The sequence below is a fragment of the Anas acuta genome, chromosome 2, assembly GCF_963932015.1.
Source record: "Anas acuta chromosome 2, bAnaAcu1.1, whole genome shotgun sequence".
In the NCBI taxonomy this organism is placed as follows: domain Eukaryota; kingdom Metazoa; phylum Chordata; class Aves; order Anseriformes; family Anatidae; genus Anas; species Anas acuta.
Window position 1 is genome coordinate 23685134 of NC_088980.1, and position 23252 is coordinate 23708385.

General features: G+C 40.9%; 2 protein-coding genes across 2 annotated transcripts; both read left to right on the top strand.

Moving 5' to 3' along the window:
- The first annotated feature begins 405 nt into the window (after nt 1-405).
- Nucleotides 406-13337, top strand: GTPBP10 (GTP binding protein 10). The gene is made up of 10 exons (XM_068673917.1): nt 406-565; nt 926-1119; nt 1213-1304; nt 1900-2044; nt 4384-4457; nt 6980-7032; nt 10207-10314; nt 10833-10910; nt 11751-11874; nt 12579-13337. Exons 1-10 carry the CDS (start codon nt 533-535, stop codon nt 12791-12793), a joined length of 1116 nt encoding a protein of 371 aa, XP_068530018.1. The 5' UTR covers nt 406-532; the 3' UTR covers nt 12794-13337.
- Nucleotides 13338-15008: 1671 nt separating this feature from the next.
- CLDN12 (claudin 12) lies at nt 15009-22019 on the top strand. Its single transcript, XM_068673918.1, has 3 exons — nt 15009-15094; nt 16217-16279; nt 18089-22019. Exon 3 carries the CDS (start codon nt 18108-18110, stop codon nt 18843-18845), a length of 738 nt encoding a protein of 245 aa, XP_068530019.1. The 5' UTR covers nt 15009-15094; nt 16217-16279; nt 18089-18107; the 3' UTR covers nt 18846-22019.
- The last annotated feature ends 1233 nt before the right edge of the window (nt 22020-23252 follow it).

A 23252-nucleotide genomic window follows, 5' to 3' on the forward strand; every position in this document is an offset into this window, starting at 1 on the left:
ACCGAGCCTGACTGAATTTAAGAAGAGATTGGACTGTGCACTTAGTCACATGGTCTGAACTTTTGGGTAGACCTGTGCGGTGTCAAGAGTTGGACTTGATGATCCTTAAGGGTCCCTTCCAACTCAGGATATTCTATGATTCTATGATTCTATGATGTATATACACACACCGAAAAGATGCTCATGCAATCTGAAAACTACGTATCTCTGAAAAAAAAAAAGACTTATGAAAGCATGTAGTCACGACCACGGTAACGTATTTCTTGGAAACTAATCACAGTGAAAAGCCAGATCTTGATTTCTCGGAGTTTCTTGCAGGTTAGCAGCGCTGATCAGGAGGCTTTAAAAGCCAAAACCAGCATCAGGTTTTCTGGCTCCCCGCCGGCCCTGACGGCGCTGAGGGCCGCGCATGCGGGTCGGGCCGGGCCGGGCCCCGCCTCAGCGCTGATGGCGGCAGGCGGCAGCCGGGTTCGCCGCGCCATGCGGGGCCGCTGAGCCGCCCGCCCTGTGCGGGGCTCGGCCGGCGCGGAGCATGGTGCGGGGCAGCGGGGCGGCGCTGCGGAGGGTCAGTGCGGGCAGACATTAGGCAGGGAGCGGGGTGGGATGGACGGACAGACGGACACGGGTGGGACGGACGGACACCGGCTCCCCTCCCCTGGCCCCCCGGCCGCCGTCCCTGTGAGGCGCCCTCCGCGCCCTGTCCCCGTCCGTCAGCCTGGTATCGTTGCTGGGGATGAAATATTAAAACCTTTCCCTTCCTACAAACTATCTGGAAGGGTTGCCTGGCAGTTTTCTGTGCAGTATTTTATTGCCAGAGCTTTCAGTGAAAAGTTCTACCTCAGGCGTTTCAGCCCCACTGTGCCTCATGGCTAAAACGAAAGATAAACAAAGCGTATTGCTGATGTGAAATGTGTTTTCCTCTCAGTATGGCACCTTCATCGACGATTTGCGGCTCTACGTCAGAGGAGGAACTGGTGGCATGGGCTACCCTCGTCTCGGTGGGGAAGGAGGGAGAGGCGGTGATGTTTATTTTGTTGCCCAAGAAAGAACAACCTTAAAGAGCGTTAAGAACCGGTATCCCCAGAAGCGAATTGTAGCTGGAACAGGAGCCAACAGCAGGTCAGAAGATATTTGGTCAAAGTTATTATAATCATTTTTCTTGGAGAACAAAATCCCAGCTTAGCTTACTCTGCCTGGTTTAATTTCTCCCAGTGTTAGAGCACTGAAAGGTGAAAAAGGGAAAGATTGTGAAGTTCACGTGCCACCAGGGATTTCAATTCTTGATGACGATGGGAAGCAGATTGGTAAGGACTTTGCTTTAACATATCCTAATAGGTGCTGTCATGTTTATTGACAGCATCCATCAGACTCCTAACCGTACTGATGTTTTAAGATCGTGCACCTCCCAAAATATTTTGTTTTCCTTTTAGTGAACAAACAGAACTCAACAAACATTGCACTGCAAAAACTGTTGGACAAAGACCCCTGCCAGAAATTAGCAGTAATTAGTTCGTATAGCTCTATGCAGCAGAAAGGAAATTGATCTTGCAACAAGTCTTTCACTTTGGAAGTCATTGTGATCTTCCATGGGACCACTAATGACCTTTTACATAAGTCATGTGTCCTTAAGCTCAATTAAATGTCCTCCTGACTTGCCTGAATGTGGCTTAAAAAAATACAGATTCTTGCTAAATCTGTATTTCAGACTACCTAAAACAATTTTAAAAATAGTATCTATTAATAACCACCTCATCTTTCTCAGTACAACATTCTTGAAATAGCACTCTGAAAGCATACAGAAAATTTGCTCTTCATTGAAAATAAACTGGGTTTAAGTGGGAGATCACATCTGACCTCTTGCAGGGGGTTATGTGTTTTCAATAGTGAATTTATTTTCAGGAGAAGTTAATGCAGCAGGAGAGAGATTTCTAGCAGCTCGTGGAGGTCTTGGAGGCTCTTTGGCCACAAACTTCTTGCCTTCCAAAGGTCAGAAGCGAATTCTTCATCTTGATTTGAAACTTATAGCTGATGTTGGCTTGGTTGGGTAAGTACTGCAGTTCTGTATTGTAGTTTGGGAACTGACCTTAGAAAATTGACTACTAAATCTGAAAAGTGATTTCAGAGATTCTAGATATAGAGTTTGTGTTATTGTAAGTTTGTCACTTAAATTACTTCCAGTTGGTAAAAATAAGAGCTTAAAGCCATTTAAAATTATTTCTAAAATTTAGAAATGTGGATTATGCTTTTGTGGGTGAAGGGCTTCATGAATCATGGCCATTGGTTAGACACACGTGAACTGAGCAATTGCCATGATTATCAAGACATTATTAGCATTTATTTACAAAGCAAGTAGGAGGTGCAAAACAAAGCTGAGCACAGCTTCCATACTGCACCTTGCACATTTTGGTACTGGCACAAGTGGATCCTTTCAGTAGTAGTCTTAGAGAATTCCGAAGGCCATGTAGCCTGCTCTCCCAGATAAACACCATGGAATGCAGGAAGGAACTTCGAAGCTAGAGCAATAGGATTTGCATTTCTTTTGCATTCCTGCCTTTCACTGTCTCTGCTTATTAACAACATGGATAAACATATTTATTTGGAGAAAGCTTTTAACAAACAGTTGTGGAATGTTGGTCTGTATACCTTCTACTAATATTTTCCCTCCGTGTTCCCTATTCGTTAAAGAAAAAAAAAGTGTAAAGTGAGAAAAAAGTGATTTTAGGTTGAAATAATCTTGATATATAATATGATATATAACCTTAATTGATATATTTCCTTATAGAATGGAAACTTGATTTTTGTTTTCTTGCTTGCTATAAAAAACTTATAGCTCTGTTAATAACAGAATTTACCTATAGTTACATATTTTTTCCAGTGGTCTTCAGTGAGTACGTGATACAGATTTTTTTATTTCTCACAAACTCTGAAACAAGAAAAGACTTCTATGACACCGGTGCTTCTTTAATCCTACACTTTGGCTTGTACTTTAGCTGGTGGTTTCCCTTCAAAAAGCATAAAAAGAATCATCAGTTAATTTGAGGAGAATATTGTTTTCTTGTTTTGAGTATGAATCAACCTCTGATAGTTTGTGATTGTACTTTGATCTCTTTGAGTTCGTTATTTTTACTTCAGTAGATATGCAAGTGGTTTGCTATTAGCTCAGGTCAAAAGAAAATGTAGACTTGAGAAAGGGCTATCAAGTTTGGGTACAGGTTATGATGGGTAGTGTAGGCTGCAATTTAAACTTCAAAGAAGATATTGTGCCTCAGTGGAAACAAAACGCTTGCTTGAGGAGATGACCACGGTAACCTTCAGGTTGTCTTTAAGGCACCTTTTGACATCAGAGAGCATTAAAACTACCCTCTATAATATCACTGTAATAAGGAGTTTCATTATGTCTTTCTTTTTTGAAGAAAGCTCCTTAATGTAAGTATTGTTTTTCATTAGCTCACATTCTTACTAGTTGTCCTTGTTAACAGGTTATGATCGTGTGTATTCAAGTGAAGAGTATATGCTTTTTTTATATGATACATTCTGAGTGACACATGCCTTTGTGACCAATAACCAATTACCCACGGACAGTTGTCTTTGATCCCTGTTGCAATGAAATGCTGTGATGAGTACCTTGAATTTGAGTGGTACACAAGTCTTGTGTGGTCTCCTGTATGGAACAGATGGCTATAAGACTATAGTCTATGTCTTGACTACATCATTAGCTTAAGGTTTGACAGGGATCAAGGCTATTAAGTCTTTTACAGCTCATATTAATCTTTAAAATAAGCATGGCCACCCAGAGCAGGCCATTCCCAGGACCACATCCAGATGGCTTTTGGTGTTCCCCAAGGAGGGAGACCCCACAGCCTCGCTGGGCAACCTGTACCAGTGCTTGGTCACCCTCACAGTGAAGAAGTGCTTCCTGGTGTTCAGACAGAACCTTCTGTGCTTCACTTTGTGCCCACTGCCTCTCATTCTGTCATTGGTCATCACTGAAAAGAGCCTGGTCCTGTCTTCTTTATATCCCCCGTTCAGGTATTTGTACACATTGATAGGATACCCCACTGAGCCTTCACTTCTCTGAGCCAGAGTCATGATTCCAGGATAGCTCATACAAGTTTGTTGCCTTAAAAACATACCCAAATGCATCTCTCTCTGGCCTGCAGCCCTTGGAAGCATTGTTGAATGTATAAAAATAATTCGGATTTGATTTAAAAAAAAAAAAAAGTAATTATCTGTTTTAAAAAGGAAAGTGTGTAAATGAGTCTGCACACACACACACACACATATATATCGTTGAGTCTAAGGTAATACAGTATATTTGGTAATAAAATATACAGGAATCACATATATGTTTATTCACTGTATAAATCCTGGCTTTCCTTCTAGGTTTCCAAATGCAGGAAAATCATCCCTACTAAGCAAGATTTCTCATGCCAAACCTGAGATCGCAAATTATGCGTGTAAGTTCACACTTGTATTTTAGTGCTGTAATATTTAATGAGAGCAAGAATTCTTTTCTCTGGCTTGATTTACAGGTATATAATAAATAATAGGGGATAACCTTGTTGCATACTAATTATGTTACACAGATTATTATCAGAAGAAGTAGAGGGAATTTGCCATTTCTTCTTACAACCTCTCTTTTTTTTTTCCTGTGTTCACCCTCACAGTGATTGAAACTGCTGGTACAGGGTCTGTTTAGCATTTATTTTAGTATCAGCACATTTTATTTCTTCTGGGACTCTACACGGTGTGCAGTATCCTCACTCTGCTGAATATGCACTGTTGTGTTGCTTTGCATAAGCATCTTGTGTGCTTTGGAAGTAGCTGCCACCTGTTCTTGGAACAGTAAGATTTTGGTTTTGAATCTGTTCACTAAAAATGCTGTTTTTATTAGTTTTCTTTCAGTAAATAAGGATTAGCCATCTGAGCATTCTTTAATTAAAAAGCAGCCTAATTTGGTCTGTGCTGCAGCTGCCTGTATTTTACCAAGGTTATTTGCCCAGAGTTTTACCTGTGAAAAGGTGTTGTCCTCACCTGCAGTCTCTTCAGATGCTATGTGTTAATAGATACATGTTGAAATCTACAGTAAGGCCCAGTAATCCCATTGGGGATTTCGTGCATGACGAGGTCACTAGCCAGATAGCCATCAACGTGAGCTTATTGAGAGAACTTGGAGGCTAGTCAAAATTATTTAATTAAGCAGATAATAACTTGCAAAGCAAGCTGCCAGAGGGAAGAATAATGCTTTCAAATACCTACAGTGGTTTCACAGGTGGAGGCTGCAGATGTTTGCCCTCCTTCCCTTTCTTCTAAATTTTAGTCCCAGATTTACTGATGAAAACATAAGTCTGTGCATCATCATCATCAATTCTGCACCTAGTGATAAAATGCAACAAAACAGAACTGATCTTTGTGATCTCCATTAATTTGCCTGTCTCCATTATTTCTGTTTTAACATCAGTCTTGAGTAAGCTCTGTAGTAGCTACCATTAAAAATAGCACAACTACAGAACCTGTATTTTCTTTTTTTTCTGACAGTGAGCATAGGGATAGACTGCCTGTCCTAAAATAATCTTGAGGTTTCTGATACCTAGGGCAATAGAAATATTATAGGTAGAAATTATAAAGAACTGATAACCACACAATGTTGAAGGAGACATTCATCAGCCTTCTGAGTGGAACCAAAAGCAGATGACTGGGGAGGAGTACAAGAATGTAGAAAACACACTGGATACTTCCCTTATGTGGGCTTACATTTGAGATTTGGGGAGTTCCTGAGCCATCCACGATTTCTGTGTGTTTAGTAATCTTCTTTGCCATACCATTCTCTCATTTCCCCCTTCTCAAAGGAAGAGTGAAAAGGAGAAAATATGATGGGGGGGAGGCTTACAGGGTGAGATAAGGATAATTTAAATAAGGGGGGGAAGGGGAAGAAAGAAAGAAAAAAAAAAAAGCTAAGTCAGTGCAGAGACAGAAACAATTATTCTTCACTTCCCATCAGCAAGCAGTGTTCAGCCATGCCTTTGGGATGCATCATTAGATGTAGCAGTTGTTCAGGAGGACAGATGGTTTTATAACGAGAGCCTCCTCTTCTTTTTCATCTTTGCAAGCTTCTATTGCTGATGTGACACCATATGGTTGTCACAAACCCTTTAGTTGGTTTAGGTTAGCTGCCCTGGTGATGTTGCCTCCTCACCTCCTGCCTTCCCGCAGCCTACTGGGTTTAGGGGAGGTTGGATACAGTCCTGATGCTCAGCAATAGATAAAACACTGGTGTGATATCAGGGCTGTTCTAGCCACCAGTGCAGAGCACAGCACTGTGTGGGACAGGGAAGTTAACTCCGACCCAGTGCATGCCCATAACAAACTGTTTTGAGTAGCTGTGTATCTTGTGGCAAGGGGTTCCCTAGGATTAACTGTGGTGTTTTGAAGACCACCCCCATCGTTGTGTGTGTTTTGAGTTTGATGCCACATTTCCTATTGATGGCCCCTAATGTTTATACTGGAAGAGTACAAGAATCCCAAGTACTAATAACTCCTACTGACCTTGTCTTGCCACTACTGATTCTGTACAGCCTTTTAATGTTTTTCTTCAGGTTGAAGAGTCCTAGCTTGCTTTGCCTTTCCTTATTTGGAAGCTGTTCCGTATTCTGGATAAACCTTTTGAGTCCAAGAATTTCTGTCTCTTCTACTCCCTTTTTGGGATGAGGGGATCAGTACTGCATGCGATATCAAGATTTGGCAAACCCTTTGGTTTATAGAGTAGCGTAATTTTATTCTCTTATTTTTTCTTTATTTCTTTTCAGTAATTCTTAACATTCCATTTGCATTATTTTTCTGCTACTGAATACTTGTTTTATGTAAATATGAAGTGAGAAAATTCTGCAACATTTAAATATTTTCTAACATTAACATTTTTTGAAAATGTTAACAACTGTTTTGTTTTCTTCCCCCTCTTCTTTTTCTTCCCTTGTCATAGTTACAACAATACAGCCTGAACTAGGAAAGATCATGTATGCAGATTATAAACAGGTTGGTATGAAAGTCCATTCTCGTCGGTTTTTAGTGGTATATAATGGTTATGTTGCTTAAAATCATCCCAAAAGAAATGGAAACATAACTTGAGTGTGTTTTTTTTGTATGGGTGCATATATAATGCATACATATAGTACAATTACATGAACTTAATGGAATTTGTGGAGAAAACACTATTTTATCCAGTAGTGAAAGAATATCTTTTATAATATGACAGTAATAAAGCTGTCTTATGTGAAGTTGAACTGCTTTTGTGTCACTTTAATAAATGGCTTCTCATTTTCCCATCTCTTTTCTGTTTCTAATCCTGCTTTATAATCTTGATTAAAAATACTTGTTTCAGAGACTAACTTGTTATTCGTATTTAGAGGAGGCACATGTTGTGCAGGTTGGCTATACTGAGAGCTCTGGAATAAATTCTCAGAATGAATTTTAAATAGGGGCAAATTCGTCTAGCAGCTACAGATCCATAGTAGTGAATGAAAAGGATTATAGTTGCTATAACTTACTGTTCTGGCTTGGCTGCTCTGACTTTTTTTTTATTATTATTTAAAGAAAAAAAAATAAAGTTAGAGTGATTGTCTGAACAGCCAGAATAGTGCAGTACCTGAGGGGTGAGGTACCTGGGTCTAGTTCCTTTTGTAGTGTGCTGGAGCTTCAGTCTTCTGGAGCAACAAACCACCGTGTGTATTGTGAACCCAGTTCCATCCAGCCTCCTCAGTTAATGTTGTCAAATAATTCTGGGGTGCCTAGAATCCTTTATACAGCATTCCCTGGGGGGAAAAAAAAAGCTAAATGGGAGTCCTACTAGTGTTGTCCTACAGAGTTGGACCCCTGGTTCATGTAAGGCTAAAGCAAACATTTTGATTCTTCAAGCTTGAAACTTTGATGTGTTATTAAGTGTATGACACAGGCAGTGCTGGGCTCTCCGCTTCAAAGATAAAAGGCAAATGAATAAAAGGGTTTCACATGAGTTAACCAGGAAAGCATACCCTTCAGTTATGAAAAGACAGAAAACGCTTTTCCTTTTCGGAAGGAATAATCTTAGGGGATTCAGTAGCTGATAGTCAAAACCTTTATTTATCACCCTTTAACAAAATTGTGTGTTAAAGGAAGTAAATTTAATTTGCCAGGCTCTTAAAAACATGCAGGATTTCAGGTGATCTGTACAAGTTAAGACAAACGTATCAGTCTGTGGAATATACAAAGTATAGCTTTCTCAGAAATGTGTGTTCGTCCCTTTGAACGGGACAGTTTGCTGTAGAGACGCATACATCTAAGAGAAACTTCCTGTATATTCGTTTTAGCTGCTAATTAAAGGTAACCTATCCTCAAAAATGGTGCTGCAAATAACAGGATTGTTCTTAGTCTGAAAAACTACCTGCCAAGAGTCGGGAACTCCTGCTCTTCCTGCTGTTACATTCCAGGAGGATAACTGCTTGCACTCCTGGGTTGCTTTTCTGCAGCCCGTTTGATGTCATTTTCAATGACCTTTACTTCTTGGGTGATTCTGCATTTCATAGTTTTTATACAACAGTGCTGGGTGCTATATAAGAACTGTCTGGACAACGTACCCCTCTTCTAAAATCGAGGGAGCTGCTGATTGTGATCACAGTGAGCAGCTGTGAGTAAGAGGAAATAATTCAGCTCTCAGTATTGCAACTGCTGAAAACAAGAGGTGAGCAATTATGAGCAATAATTGAGGTGACTGTCCTGTCATTCACAAGAGGGTGGTTCATTGTATCTTTCTTTTTCTCCGTACAGAACACTGAAGTTTTTAAAGAAATATATAGCAGTGCAGTTATTTTAGTATATTGTAAATAAGAAAATGAATGCTAGTTATGTGTTGCCATCTGAGTCACTATCTTTTTACTTGCAAAAAGACCTTGTTATACAATGACACAAAAGTGGAGGATCTGAGTATGAGGCTGGAGTTCAGGTCCTAACACAAGATCATGGAAGTTGGCAGATGCTTTCACATATTTTACTAGAATATCTGAACCAAATGCTGTTTAAGAGAATCTGAAGTTCTTTGAGCTCTATAAAAATATTCTTTGAAAGACAAGTCAGGAAAAGAGTGGTGATGCCAGTACAGCACCAGAATGCATCACACCAGAAAGCAGATCTTTCTGTTCCAGCTCTGTAGTTATTCTCTCCTGAGTATGCAGTTCACCCAGCTCTCTCTCATGTCCCTGTAGATCAAAAATTCTGAAGCAAGGACTGAAATATTTAGGAAAATGGTTAAAACGTGACAGAGAAGGGGGAGTGAAACTCACTCATAGCAGAAAGCCCCCTTCAACAGTATGTTGCATGCTGGAAGTCTTAGCTTGCTGGCTTTGGGCCCTGCTTAATTGAATCCAGTTGCTGTCTAAATGAGTATCAGAGATTTGAAGCCTCTGCTTTTGCCTTTTGCTTCACTCTGTCTTTGCTTTCTATGAGTTACTGAGTAGATGTGAGGTTTTTAGTATTATGCTCTTTTTCAGTCTTTCTTTTCTCTTCTTTACAACTGCACACACTCTTTCCAAACAGCAGAGAAAGTGACAGGATCCCTGTCCAGTTTGGCAGCTCTAGCTGGGCTCTGCTTGGCAGCTGGGTAGGCTAATCAAAATGTCATTGCAGCTGAAGAGCAGAGGAGAAATTCTTGGAGCTTCTCATGTCCATAGGGGCAATGTTTAGTGGGATTGCATTTGGAATAATGATTCTCTGTAGCCACAAGGAAAAAACTTCATTTTCTTTTTCACTGACAGTTTGCATGCTATACAAACTAGATAGCCTGGTTTTCCCATGTTCTAGAGTCTTTTTGGTCTCAAGTATTAGGTAAATTTTGCAAGATCTTTGCAGAGGAGATATTACCTTCTATTTTCTGGTTTTCAGACAGCTACAAATAAATAGATCGGGGAACATGAGGAGCATGCTGCCTTTGTAATAGTAGCATTTTGTTTAAATCTGTTCTAAATGTATTGGAACAGCCCATGCATGCTGCCAGAGAACTGATTCTCCACGCTGTTCCAAGGAGTACATAGTTGTAACGGGGGCCTCTCAAAATAGATTCTCCTCACATTCCTGTGTCTGGATTCTTTTCTTTATATAAAATCGTAGTAGACATTAATAGTTTAAAATTACTATTTTTGCTTATTGGAAATCTTCTGTTTGAAACTTTTGTTTTCCCAGATACTGGTAGCTGATCTCCCTGGACTGATCGAAGGTGCACATGCAAACAAAGGGATGGGGCACAAATTTCTCAAACATGTAGAAAGAACCAAACATCTTCTCTTAGTAGTAAGTTGAATAAAATCTACAGCTCATTGAAATCAAAGGCAGTGCAGTAAATGTATCTTAATTGCAGTATAGTTGGAATTTAGGAAATTGTTTGTAATTTGCATGTTTTTTAATAAATATAGCTGTGATACTGTTTTTAGAATGGAAAGTTGAGACAAATGTCTTATGATAAATCCTTAAACAGAATTTATGACTAAAAGTTGCCAATTAATTTAGAGCAGGGAAGTGTTCCAAGCATAATTAATGTTGGTGGGTAACTTTTTTTTTAGCCCCTTCCCTCCCAAGATCTCCTTAAAAAGAGGTTTGAAAGGCAGAGCTTTGAGAAGCACCCTGTCAGAACCAAACATTCTGGGCTTTCATTGTCTATGGTTTTCCTTTGGTACTTTGGTATATAGTTGCCCCCTGCTATTTAGCCAGGAATGAGGACATGTCCATGGGCATTGCCCTGCGAAATGGTCGATGGAAGATATAACATAATTTCAAAAACAAAAAGCTCTTTTTTTTATATTTTTTTTCAGGTGGATATTTCTGGGTTTCAACTGTCTACTAAGACTCGTTTCAGAACAGCCTTTGAAACCATATTGCTTCTAACAAAGGTAACTTCTCATCTTCCTAATTATCTGTCAATTGTAGTTGTGTGTTGAGCCAAGAAAGAGGTTCAGTTTTGATCAAGAAGTTCCAAATCTTAATGTGTTCCCTGGATTTACAGTACATGGGCCAATTAACAAGTTTAACATTCTTTGGAATTATAAAATCTTTGTTTTAATCATGCAGATGAAACTGCTTTACTTTGAGTGTAACAGTTCCTTCATTTATCTGTGCAGCAACTGGGATATTTCTCATGGTCAAGTGAAGGTGAAAGGATAGGATGCAACTTCTTCAGTTTTCCAGTTTAGTAGCCTTTTAGGAAGTAGAAATGGGAAAATTAACTATACGTGGGTACAGTTAAATCTCTGCCTTAGTGCCCTTGCTACATAGCCTAATAGACGTGAAACAGGCCCCAGTTTTGCAGGAATTCAGTGTTTCCATCTCTTATCCTTACTTCTGATTAAAATAATACAGCTTACCTAATTTCAAGTTTAGCAGCTTTTCTCTGTAGCTCTACAGCTTTAGGTGATAAATCTGCTGATGTTCAGCTTGTTGCTGAGTTTATTTTTAGCTGAGTGATGCTTGTGGTTTTTCTGGTATAAGCCGTTGTCCACTAAAATGCTTAAGAATTAAAAAGCTCTCCAAAGAATTTCGTTATGCTTTGTAGATGTGAACTGTTTTCCTTCTGTCAGACTGCTTTGATACATCAACCTTGAGCTCCTGAATAAATCTCAGAGCTCTAGGCGCAGAGACTCTTTAGACAAACAAATGAGAGAGTAGTTGTAACATTGAAGAAACACTTTTTAAACTACAAATACTTAGTAAGGTGTATTTACTCATCTTCTAAGGAACTGGAGCAGTACAAAGAGGAACTTCTGACAAAGCCTGCACTTCTTGCCATTAATAAAATGGATTTGCCTTGTGCAAAAGATAACTTGAATGAGCTTATGAAACAACTACAGAATCCTCAAGGTAAATTATATTTCAGCAATTAACTTTGACAAAAACACTAAAAAGATGTAATTTGGGTAACTTTGCGTTGGCAAGCTGTTGTTAGAATCTGAATGTATTCTTTGTGTGCATCTTGAGTGCTCTGGCCTCACTGTTGGGGAGGTATTTTTAATAAAACAGAGCAATCCTGGAATACCTTGCCCATCTATTGTATGGGAGGGTAAACTTCCAGTTTAGCTATTCTGAATAACAATAACATCCTTTGAAAGTGCCGTTATAGACACCGAGGTATATACGATTTATGGCTTAAAGACTTTGGCCAACGCACATGAAGATGCTGGGCAGTCCTATGTAGGTTTGTTTCAATTTTGCTGTTACATTGGGGTGAATTTCTTCATATTTCCTGGAACCAGGAAACCTTAAAAAGATTCATTTCGCATATTCTACAGTGTGGAATTTCTTTGTACTCATTTTAAAGTAAGGACATAAACTCAGCTTGTGAGAGCTTAAGCATGGTAAGATACAAGTGCTAAGTTAGTGCATATCTTCTAAGACTTCAGCTATTCTTTAAAGATGAGTTAAGAACCAATACTTCTGTAATAATTCTGGTTATGCTTTTCTATTGTAATTGATGAAAGTTAGTTTTCTAAATTAAGTGGGCTTTTGTGGGCTTTGCAGTGATGTGCTGTATGGGTTTTACTAACTCTTTCAATATGACGTTTCAGATTCCTTACACTTACTACAGGAAGAAGTGATTCCTGAGAATACACTCAAATTCAGAGATATAATCCCTATATCTACGTATACTGGAGAAGGAATCGAGGAACTAAAAGCATGTGTAAGAAAATCACTAGATGAGGAAGCAGAGCAGGAGAACGCAGAATATCGGAAAAATAAACTATTACTTTTACAGACTTCAGAACAAAAGCACAGAGGCTAGCATTCCTGGCTAGACCCAACGCATTTTAATATATTTTTGTATGCACGTGAGCCCATTGCTATGCAGACATTTTTATTTTGTTCCTTCTACCATCACTGCCCACTTCTCTGCTCTCCTCCATTGCCTTAATTCCTCGTAGCGCTTGGGTAAAGCGGAATGCAGGAAAAGAACAGTTTTTCAGAATTGTGTTGGCTACTGACTCAACAAAGTAGAGAACAAAGTATGTGCATCTCAAAGCATTGCTTAACAACTGATGAACCCTGAAATATTGTTTGCCAAATGAGATGGAAAGAAGAACTTAAAGCCGTCAGAGATAGTGAAGGAGCGACTTGAAGCACTTGCGTCTTTTGCTGTGAATGTCAGAAGTACCCAGGAGATGGGGTACTGCTGGAGAAATTTTGCAGGGTCCAGTGCTTCACAGGTGAATGAGTTCTGCTGCTTGGAGGGGTATCAGATGGTGGGGTTTTGTTGTTATTTGTAAAGTTCTAAAGGAAAACAAATAAATGTTTGTAAGGAAGTGACTTCTAGGAGCATGATAAAGCAAGGCTTGTGTCTGGGTATGTGTGTGTTGTTTTTGTTTTTTTCTGCACACATGCTACTGCCGACTGTAATCCTCTTGACTGTGTAAATCCTGATTCCTAATTTCCAAACCTACTTTGGCAGTTGTGCCCTCTGTGGAGACGTGGATGGATGCTCAGCTCTGAGGATGCACGTGACAGCTTTTCAACACAGCTGTATGGTTTGGGGAATAGTTGATGTTCCAGTTTTTGTGTTACAAACAGCATGTTTACATTTCATATTAAAAAAAAAAAAATCGGAAGTCGGGTGTTGAAAAGGGTGTTTTCCACTTCAAAGCTATTCTGATTGCAAAGCAAATTAAGCCAATCGAAGGGTTCCCAACTTGATCCCTCAGTGTATGCCTACTAATCGAACCCTGTCTCTGTACGTTTCTTTTAAAAGCAGTCACTGGGAAGAAAGCTATAATTACGCATAACCCATTTATTTTATCGTTAGTGTAGGTTTAGGATTATTTCCCCGTTTTAGGATTATTTACAGCCTTCCCCTGAACCGGGGACAGCGGCGGGGCCTGAGGTGAGGCGAGGGGGGTGGCGCGGGGGGTGCTGGGAGTTGTAGTCCCCGCGGGGTGGCGGGGGCTGGCAGCGCGGCGGCGCTGGACTACAATCCCACAATGCCGCGGGGCGCCGCCTCCCATGGGCGGAGGGGAAGGGAGCGGCGGTGGCGGTGATGGCGGCGGCGGTGTTGGAGCCCCGTGTGCGGGAGCGGGCGTCGAGTTGAGCCAGGGGAGGTTCAGGTGGGAAATGAGGAGCCATTTCTGCTCAGGGAGAGCAGTCAGGCGTTGGGACGGGTTGCCAAGGGAGGTGGTGGAGTCACCGTCCCTGGGGGTGTTCAGGGAGAGGTTGGACGTGGTGCTTGGGGACATGGGAGGGCTTTTCCAACCCTAATGGTTCTGTGACTCACTTTACTGCTTCCATCCTGCTTTACTCAGCGCAGAATGCCTCTATCAATCCATGTAACTTTCCTCCTTTTCCTCTTTCTTCCTTTTGTTTCATTTCATTACCTCATGGGTACTGAATTAATTTGCCAGGTTTTGACCAGTTCCAGCCCGTAGCTCTTGTTTCAGCAACTTGGGTCTTTAGGCTAAGGTACAATGTAATGCTGTGGGAAAATGTATTCCTGAAGTGGTATTAGGACTGGTTGCTTTTCTGCATCAGATACAAGAGCCTCAAGTATTACAGCTGTAAGGTGCTTTCTGTGTAAGGAGCTTCAGTCTGGACTCAAAGGCAAGACTGAGGTTCCTAGTTGTTCCATGCTACCAGCAATAAAGAAAAAAATCAGGTGGCCTAAACCATGGCAGAATAAAAAATGAACTCCACATCCACAGAAATGGAGGCCTTCCTGAACTGGGTGTTGCAGAATATTCCGTACCTGCTCCCTGTATGTGTGTTACAACAGCTGGTGACCTCAGGTTTTCATCAGTTAATGGGAGGGGACTCCTAGGCTGGGCACAGTGCAATTCTGACACATATGTTCGCCAGTACTAATTTTCTACTTAATTATGGTTGTTAGTGAGCACTAGCTGATATTTTTAGGGGTGTGAACCTCCAGAAGGAGATCTGTACGTTTTTTTTTTTTTAGTTTAGGTTGCTGCTAAATGCACAGAAAACTTGATGTTTTTATTTTTATTTTTTTTTAGTTCAGGACAAAAAAAAAAAGAAGAGCTGCTGCTTCTGTTCCAGTGGAAGTGAACGTGGTGACACTGACCTCTGCTGCCCTGTGTAGGTAGGTGACTGCCGAATGGCAGCATTCAGTCACAACAGCCCTGGCTCTTTAACCTGGCAGTGGAAATCCAGTGGGGTGCTTGAGCTGGTTGTGCCTTCACGTTAGTGTCTCGCATTCATATTGCAGGACTCTGGGCTCAAAAGTTCACTTTCTCATTTAGTGAAAAGCGTGGGTTTGTGTGAATAAAGGCAGTAAAGCCTCTCATGCCCAGCTGGTTTGACAGAAGAGTTTCTTTTATGCTGCAGCCTAGGACACTGTGTATATGAATGTTACATTTCAAGTTTTGATATAGGAGATTTAAAATAAACTAAGTCTTTGAGCATGGTGGTACGGCAAGCTGACGTTTAGGCTGTAGCTCTTGAAGTTGCATAAAGAAGTGCTTATAGGTCTGACACCCTGTCTGGTGTAGGAGTGATCCTCCTATTAGGACCTGCAGAGCTGGTCTTGGGGCACTGTGGTGTGGTTCCCAGATGTAGGTGTAAAGATAATCCATAAGACAATCCTTTTTCCTCCTCTGGAAGTATTGGCCAGCCACTGAAAAACCGTCACCAGTGCTTCCTGCCTTTCTCCCTTTTCCTTCAAACCTTTGTGTAGAAGCCAGGAAGGAATAGAGAACCACAAGGATATAAACAATTCAGCATCTGTTTTGTTCTCAGACACGAAAAGTCATTCAGCTTCTTCCTCACCGCTGTGAAAGCACAGCCTGGAACCTAACATCTGATATAATAATTTTGTATTACTTTACATGGATTTTTTTTCCTTTTTTTTTTTTTTTTTTTTTCTAGAAGTGTAAAATTCAGGATGTGAATATCTCTGAATATCCTAGAATACCCATGGAAAGGTAGTTTTCTTCTACTCTTCTTATCTGTTGCATAATGACCGAGATAGGTAGACAGAAGGAACGTGCTCTGGGGAAAAGTCATCAGGGAGGAACAAAAAGTAGCTTGGCTTTTTTTTTTTTTTTTTTTGATTAATAACAAAAGAGTAAATTCTAGGAAGGTGATGGAGTTGGCCTAATGCAAGCGTACCTGAAGTTCCATGTCTCTCAATTGCAATGTAAACAAATGCTGGTAGTGCATGAAACAACTGTGGCATTGACTTTCTCCTTGTTTTGTTTCCTAGATCCAGCAACACCTCTTTTCCTACTTCTAAAAGCTGCTAAGGTTTCTCTTGAACACATCACGGGTGAGTACGCTGGTTCTGTCCTGCCCACCCTGAATTAATCCTGCCCAGATTATCATCATCTACTACTGCAAATAAATTGCAGAAACAGCAGGTTTCTGAACATTTTCAGTTTTATGCTTATTCCAACTGCTTTTGGTAGGGCTCCATCCCAGAGCATGCGCTGCCTGTGTGGAAGTTTTATCCGGGTAAAGGCAAACTCTTTATGGAAGAGCAGAAGTGGCAAGCCCACAAAGATCAAAATTAGGTGCTGTACTAGATTGTACCCCCAGGCTCACTTCTTACAGTTCCATATCTTTGGTAAGGTGGTTGCTCTGACCATGATGGTTAAGCTTCAATCAGTTATGATGGAAATAAATCGTGAGTCCCCCTACCCAGGGATGTTCTATTAATGACCTGCTATCTGGAAAGGTTATGGCAATGAGAGCAGTAGTTTTTCCATGCTTAGTTGTGCTTAGCAAACATATAATGGCATCTTTTTGATGAATTAGGTGCTTTTTTAGAATAAATGTGGTTGTCTTTATTTTCTTTCAGCAGTGCTTTTTCAAAAGAGTATGATCAACAGTTAAACGTTACCAAGATACCATTGCAGCCATTACATGAAATTCTTCAGGGTTAGATAGGATAAAAAGTAAATAAATTCCTCATGCTTTCTTGTGAAACAAATTGAGATTTATTGTTCTATAAAGCAATGAATTGCTGGCTAGCTGTATAGCTTGACAATGCTGGTGGTCTGCTGCAAGTGTACAGGGAAATACCTTATCTGGTAAGGTCCCTGGGCATTTGATGTTTCCAGGTACACAAAAGTAGAGGGGATCAGATCCAATTTCCTCTTTGGTTGCAATCACATCTTTAACCTTTCTAAGATTCAGATATTTATTTGTATGTGCATTAGGTAGAACTTCTGGTACCTAAAGAACTGTTTTATGACTTGAGAGAAATAAGCACAATGCAGTGTAACGATTCAGAAGAAATTTCAGTAGGAGTTCATGACCTAACGACTCTCAGTGGGCAGCATAAAGAATCTGCTGATTTTTTAAGTTCTATAATTTTTAATGTCTTACTTCAAGTACACTCTGGAGCAAGCCCAGCATCTATTATGTATTAGGCCTTCATAAAATATCTCAGGTATCCAGGGATGGGATTACTTAAGTATTTTTTGTATATATATATATTTTTTAATACCTGTTATTGGAACTGTTTCCCATAATCTCTGCAGGTTGTCCCTCGTGGTCAGACAAGGGGCTGTGCTAGGTACAAAGTGTTTGTATTGAAAAGGAAGCAGTACTCTTCATGACTTCCTCTGAAGAGGAAAATGTGAAAGCTGAAAAGCCATCAGCTTTCTGGAATTATGTGCTTGGACATCTAATTTTTGAAAAGCAGAAGTAGTGGGGAAGAGGTGTTAATTGCTTGGATAAAAAAAAAAAATCACTAAATTATTCAACAGTGCCTTCTCCACAAGTTTGCAGCTCTGAATTTGGCCCATCTGAACTGTGTATTACTGCCCATGAATGCGTTCCTGTCCAGTCTCTCTAACAATGCTGTTTTAAACAATTCCCTTTTATAGCCATGGCAGCGTGGCAGGGCTGAACACACACACTCCGATGTCACATCTAGGCTAAAGAAAGGGAGAGGTGAACTTAAATCATGCAAACTCGGTGGCTGAGCTTCTCCCAGGGAGCTCTGTAAAAGCCCATGCAGTGACACAAGTTGATTTAGCTGGCACAAGTCAGGTGAACAGTAATCACTCCTTCCTCCATAGACTTGCACCTGCTGATTTATTTTTAATTGAATTCTCCTTTTTAATGGCAGGAAGCATCAGCGGGCAGACATGGGCTGCCGGGACGTTCATGCAGCAACAGTGCTGGCCTTCCTCAGCGGAACAGCCTCGGTGGCCGGACTCCTGGCGGCGGTTCTGCTTCCAAACTGGAGGCAAATGAGACTGTACACCTTCAACAAGAATGAGAGGAACGTCACCGTTTACACTGGACTCTGGATTAAGTGTGCTCGCATTGATGGGAGCAGAGACTGTGTGATATATGACCCGCAGTGGTACACGGCCGTTGATCAGCTGGATTTGCGCGTTCTTCAGTTTGCCCTCCCGCTCAGTATGTTTACTGCTGTCTCAGCTCTGTTTCTCTGCTTGATTGGCATGTGTAACACAGCCTTTGTGTCCAGTGTGCCAAATGTCAAGCTGGCAAAATGCCTCGTAAACAGCGCGGGCTGCCATCTCGTGGCCGGCCTCTTGTTCCTGCTCGCATGTGCAATTTGTCTCACTCCGTCAGTCTGGGTCATTTTTTATAACAATTATCTGAACAGAAAGTACGAGCCTGTCTTTAGCTTTGACATCTCTGTATTTATTGCCATTGCCAGTGCCGGCGGCCTGTTTTTCACTTCCGTTTTGTTATTTCTGTGGTATTGTGCGTGTAAGAGCCTACCGTCTCCTTTCTGGCAGCCCCTCTATTCGCATGCCCCCAGCATGCACAGCTACGCCTCTCAGCCCTACTCTGCACGCTCTCGCCTCTCTGCCATAGAAATCGACATTCCTGTTGTGACACATACGTCCTAAAGAGATGAAGTCCTGGAAGTCAATCTCTTGTGCTCACTTGAACCATGAAAATTGCAGGCTTGGTTCTCTACTGCCTTGTACTGAGCGTAATCATTGCTCTGCACCCTGAGGTGCAAAGCAGTGGAGACCTGAGTTCAGCAAGTCTGCTGTTCTCAAGGGTTCCTTCCTGAACAACGTTTGCAGTTTGGTTTTGGATTTATTTTGTTTGCTTTTTCCTCTGAGCTCACTACAGACAAAATTGCTGCTAATGCTGGCACAGTACACTAACAGTGGTATCCGTTCATGCAAGTTGTCTTGCATATTTGTTCAGCCTTCCGTTTCTTGAGATCAAAGCAGGCTTGTACCTCTTTGATGAACAACTTTTACAGTTTGACCCCGTTAGAAGACCTGCATAGGTGGAACCATGCAGCCATGTGTTATCCAAATGCAGACGGTGAAACTGGTGGTAGGGGTTTCACTGAGCTTATTGTTACAGATCAAAAAATAACCTAGTATAGTCAAAAGTGTATTGTCATTTAGGGGGAACAAAGGTGATTAACAAATAAGTTAGTGAGTTTTCATCTGGACACGTGTATTTTAAGATATGAAGCCTCACAAGTGAATTTGGCAGCCTAATTCAGTTCTATAGCACTGCTTTTTGTTTTCTAATGTGCATACAAAAAGGCAAGTGCTTGTGAACCTCCGCAGTAGAATTAGTGTCAAAATACTTTTTACTTTCAAAGTAGCTCTTGGAAGAAATAGGCAATTTAGCTAATAATGTTCTTCTGTACTGTAATAACATCTTATGAATCACTGGAGGCTAGAAACGGTTTTGTGAATTTTCTTTTTTAGTCTTTTTTTTAATAAGTTAGTGAATTCACTGGATCTATTTTGACATTAAAACAAAGACCACTTGTATTTTTTAAAAAGTCTGTTGAAGAGATTGAATGTTTTATTTGAAGGCTATCCTTCAGATGTGAACAATGGATTTGCAAGTCAAACAAGCTTAGAATTAATAATGCTTTAATGCTAAAGTATTATTCAGTTCTGGAGAGAAATATCAGTCACTACAGAATGGATTAGGAAAACCATGAAGAACTCTAAAGGCTATGAAGGATTGTGGACAGTGTTGCAAAACAGTGTCTCTCTAGAAAGGGGATTATGACCCTGTGGAGAGATTTTTAACTTTATTTTTTTTAATGTATATAGAAATAACAATGACTTTGCATATTTTTCACCATTGATGTTTACAGAAGTTTTATAGTCTGCAGTTGCTAGACTTTCATGCTATAGCTTATTTAATTACTGATTAAAACTTTCACCTTGCAGCTCTGTAAGTATGAGGAAGGGTTATAGATTCCCAGCCTGGGATGTCTAAATCATTTTTCTCTCCTCATGCAGAGCAGGTCAGTCCTAGGGGTCAAAGCTTTTCACTATGGGCTTTAAAATTGCTTGGGTATTTGATGATAGTGAATTGAATGCTATTATAATTAAGGCAAATGCTTAATTTGCTCAGATTTTGGCAGACTGAGATTTTGGATTTAAGATGTCATTCCAGTACAGAAAGTTATTTTAATTGGTGCCGTTCTGGAGCTGAGTGGATATTTGTATTTCATTAATCCCAGAACAGATTTGTTTTGCTGAAAGCAAATTAAGAGTCCTTTAACTCCAGTTCTGCAAACTCGTCCAAGGTCTTGATAATCAGTTCATTTCATTTTGCATTAGAAATGAGCAAATGCTCTACTGGGCAGATGTTGCCCCGTTACAATGTGTGCAATAACAAACACTACGTTAACAAACACTTTATCCTAGCTGGCAGGCCTCAAGCTGGAGTGGACTAAGTAAGCAAGCTGATCTCTGTTCCAAGTTCCCAGCATGGTCAGTAGAGTGACAAGCCCTTCCAAGAGGGGACGTGGAGTGCTTGATGAAATTGCTACTAGGGCATCGATGCCTAAAGATAAAGGAATGGGTGACAAAGAAGACATGCCTCTGAAGTTGCATGAATTTAAACCTTAAATTTTCAAGGTGTGATGTTAGATGAGAAGGATCTTTTTTAATCAGATCATGACTTGTATCCACTTTTTTCTTCAGAACTGAACTTTGCTTTACTGTTACTGTCTGTCCAACCGCAGATACTGTTGCTGCTTCAGCTGCCCGTGCCAGTAGATGCTTTGTAAGGTCAAAGCACAGGGACCGCTGGTTTGTGACTTCACGTTGCCTTGCTTCCCCACCCCCTCAGTGTCTTGCCTTCTTTGTGCCTTGCTTAAGTTATGAGTTGGCTAGCAAACATTCGTTTGTAGTCGGTGTCTGGTACACTCTTAGAGCCTGAATTTACGACTTATTTTGACCATTTGGGAGGGATGGTGAATACGTCTCTCAGTGACTTTAAAAGGATCCGAATTTTCAATATCTTCAGGGCAAGAAAGGCAGCCTGGCAAACTGGTGCTTTCTTCAGAGAGTAACTGCAGCCAGGGTTTTGTTCTGTATGATTTAAATAGCAGATGTCTGTCACAACTCTTTTGCATTCCCACTTTGATTTTTATGCTTCAAACTTTCAATTAGTAGTTGCTGCTGCCTATGCCGATAACTTGTTGCTTTGAAAATTGTGTCTTTTCAAAAGTCTGAGATGGACCTGAGCTATGAAAAGTGGGGATCCGAAAGCTGGCGGATTCCCGTGTGTGCTGTAGTTAAGGTAATCGTCATCAGAAAGACTGTGGCTCCGTGTTGTATCAGAAAAGCACAGCTGAATCTCTTTCAACAGTGCTGTTACTTACTGTGAGTTGCCTCTGGACCCAAAGTGGAATTACCTGGAAGTGCTGTGCTGAATTTCTCATTGTTTACAGAAGGGGTGGCCAACCTGTGGCAACAGGCCCCGGATCTGGGGAGAAAACCACACGTGTCCTGCGTGTATCCATGCCAGGGAGCAGCTGCTGTGGAGCAGCACCCCTGCTTCTGCCCAGCTACTCCTGCCTGGGTACTCTGCTGGGTGCAAGGCAGACACTGTGGGTCTTAAACAGAAAGATTTTAATTTGTAGCTCATGCAGGCAAACGGTGGGTGCTGTGAGATTATGGGAACCTGTATTTTTTTTTTCCAATAATTCCTTTCCAACTTCTTAAGTTGTGTTTAATTACAGTGTGGGTTCTTTTTATGTGAAACAGAAGATATGTATTTTTAATAAAACATTCTCATACAGATGCACTTTATTTCAATTATTTTTGTGGAAAACAGTAACTGTTAGAATATGAAAGACTTCACCTGTTTTGGCATTGATCACCAGACTTGTCAGACTGTTACAGATACCTTAACAGGCATAAAACACATGATGTATACTGTATTTTTAACTCACTAACTTTATAGTCCTGCTGCTTAAAAAAAAATATCTCTGAAAGCTTGACTGTTACTTATTATTTCCTTTTTATTTTTATTGTAGGCTAGTCCTAAAAAGTTTCTGAATTCCATTTTTCCTTAGAGGAAGAGTGATTTCCTTTACTCTAGAAGATTCTTTTTCTCTGCTTGTGGCCAGGATGCAGGCTGGGGGCCAGGATCTGGTTCAGCCCCAGCGCAGAGCCAAGGTAAAAGTGTGCCATGGAAAAGAGCCCAGTCCTCACCGTCACCTTCCAGCCAGCACCGCCTCTTTTTCCCTGTGTCAGTTCTGCTGCTCGCTCAGCCGTCGCTTGCCCAGTGCAACTTGCTAACCCAGGTCAAATGTCTTCTGCATTGAGTTAATTTTCCCCTAGACTGGTAAGATTTGCTTTGTGCATGAATATGCACAGCATAAAGCAGTTGTTGCCAGTGCTACACCTTACTTGAGGGGGTGGAAAAATGATTTGATATTTTCTGCTTCTCGGTTGTTGTTTTTTTTTCCTCCTGTGCTGTCATGTTCAGACAGTCCTCCTGTCTTCTGAGAGCTGGTATGAACCTAGAGGCGGGCTGGGTGTCGGCAGAAATGCTGTGATGTGGAGAACTCCACTTCTGCCAAAACATGGGAGTGCCCCATTTCGGGGATTAAAATTCCTAAAAAGCTAGCCTGAATTCATTGAAAACAAATCTCTTGGGGCAGATTTTCCTGTGTTTTATTTCACAGGAGCTGAGTTGGCACGTGTGGTTCAGCAGCTATGTAATGTTCCTTATCCCTTCTGTCTACAGAGCAGGCAGGTAACACACCTTAGAAGCAGCATGTGCTATTTTTGGCATGTTTTTTGTTCCACTGCTGCATCAGCACTCAAGCTGGATGCACAGAGGCCTCATCCGAAGGTGAGCGTATGGTTTCTGATTTAAAAACTGCTTTTTATCTGTGTTTGGCTCAATTTGCTCATACAGGTATTAGGCTGTTAGGGATGGGGACTTTGTCTTTTGGGTGTATCAGCTTGAAGGAGACGTAAAGGTTGAGCACAGGGCAGTAGAAATTGCAATGTGCTGGACTGTAT

Bases quoted from the DNA above. Each gene is read 5' to 3' on its own strand.
- GTPBP10 (XM_068673917.1), top strand. From the start codon at position 533: ATGGTGCGGGGCAGCGGGGCGGCGCTGCGGAGG. The intron at 566-925 runs GTCAGTGCGGGC...TTTTCCTCTCAG, and splicing joins GCGGGGCGGCGCTGCGGAGG to TATGGCACCTTCATCGACGA. The intron at 4,458-6,979 runs GTAAGTTCACAC...CCCTTGTCATAG, and splicing joins TGAGATCGCAAATTATGCGT to TTACAACAATACAGCCTGAA.
- CLDN12 (XM_068673918.1), top strand. From the start codon at position 18,108: ATGGGCTGCCGGGACGTTCATGCAGCAACAGTGCTGGCCTTCCTCAGC.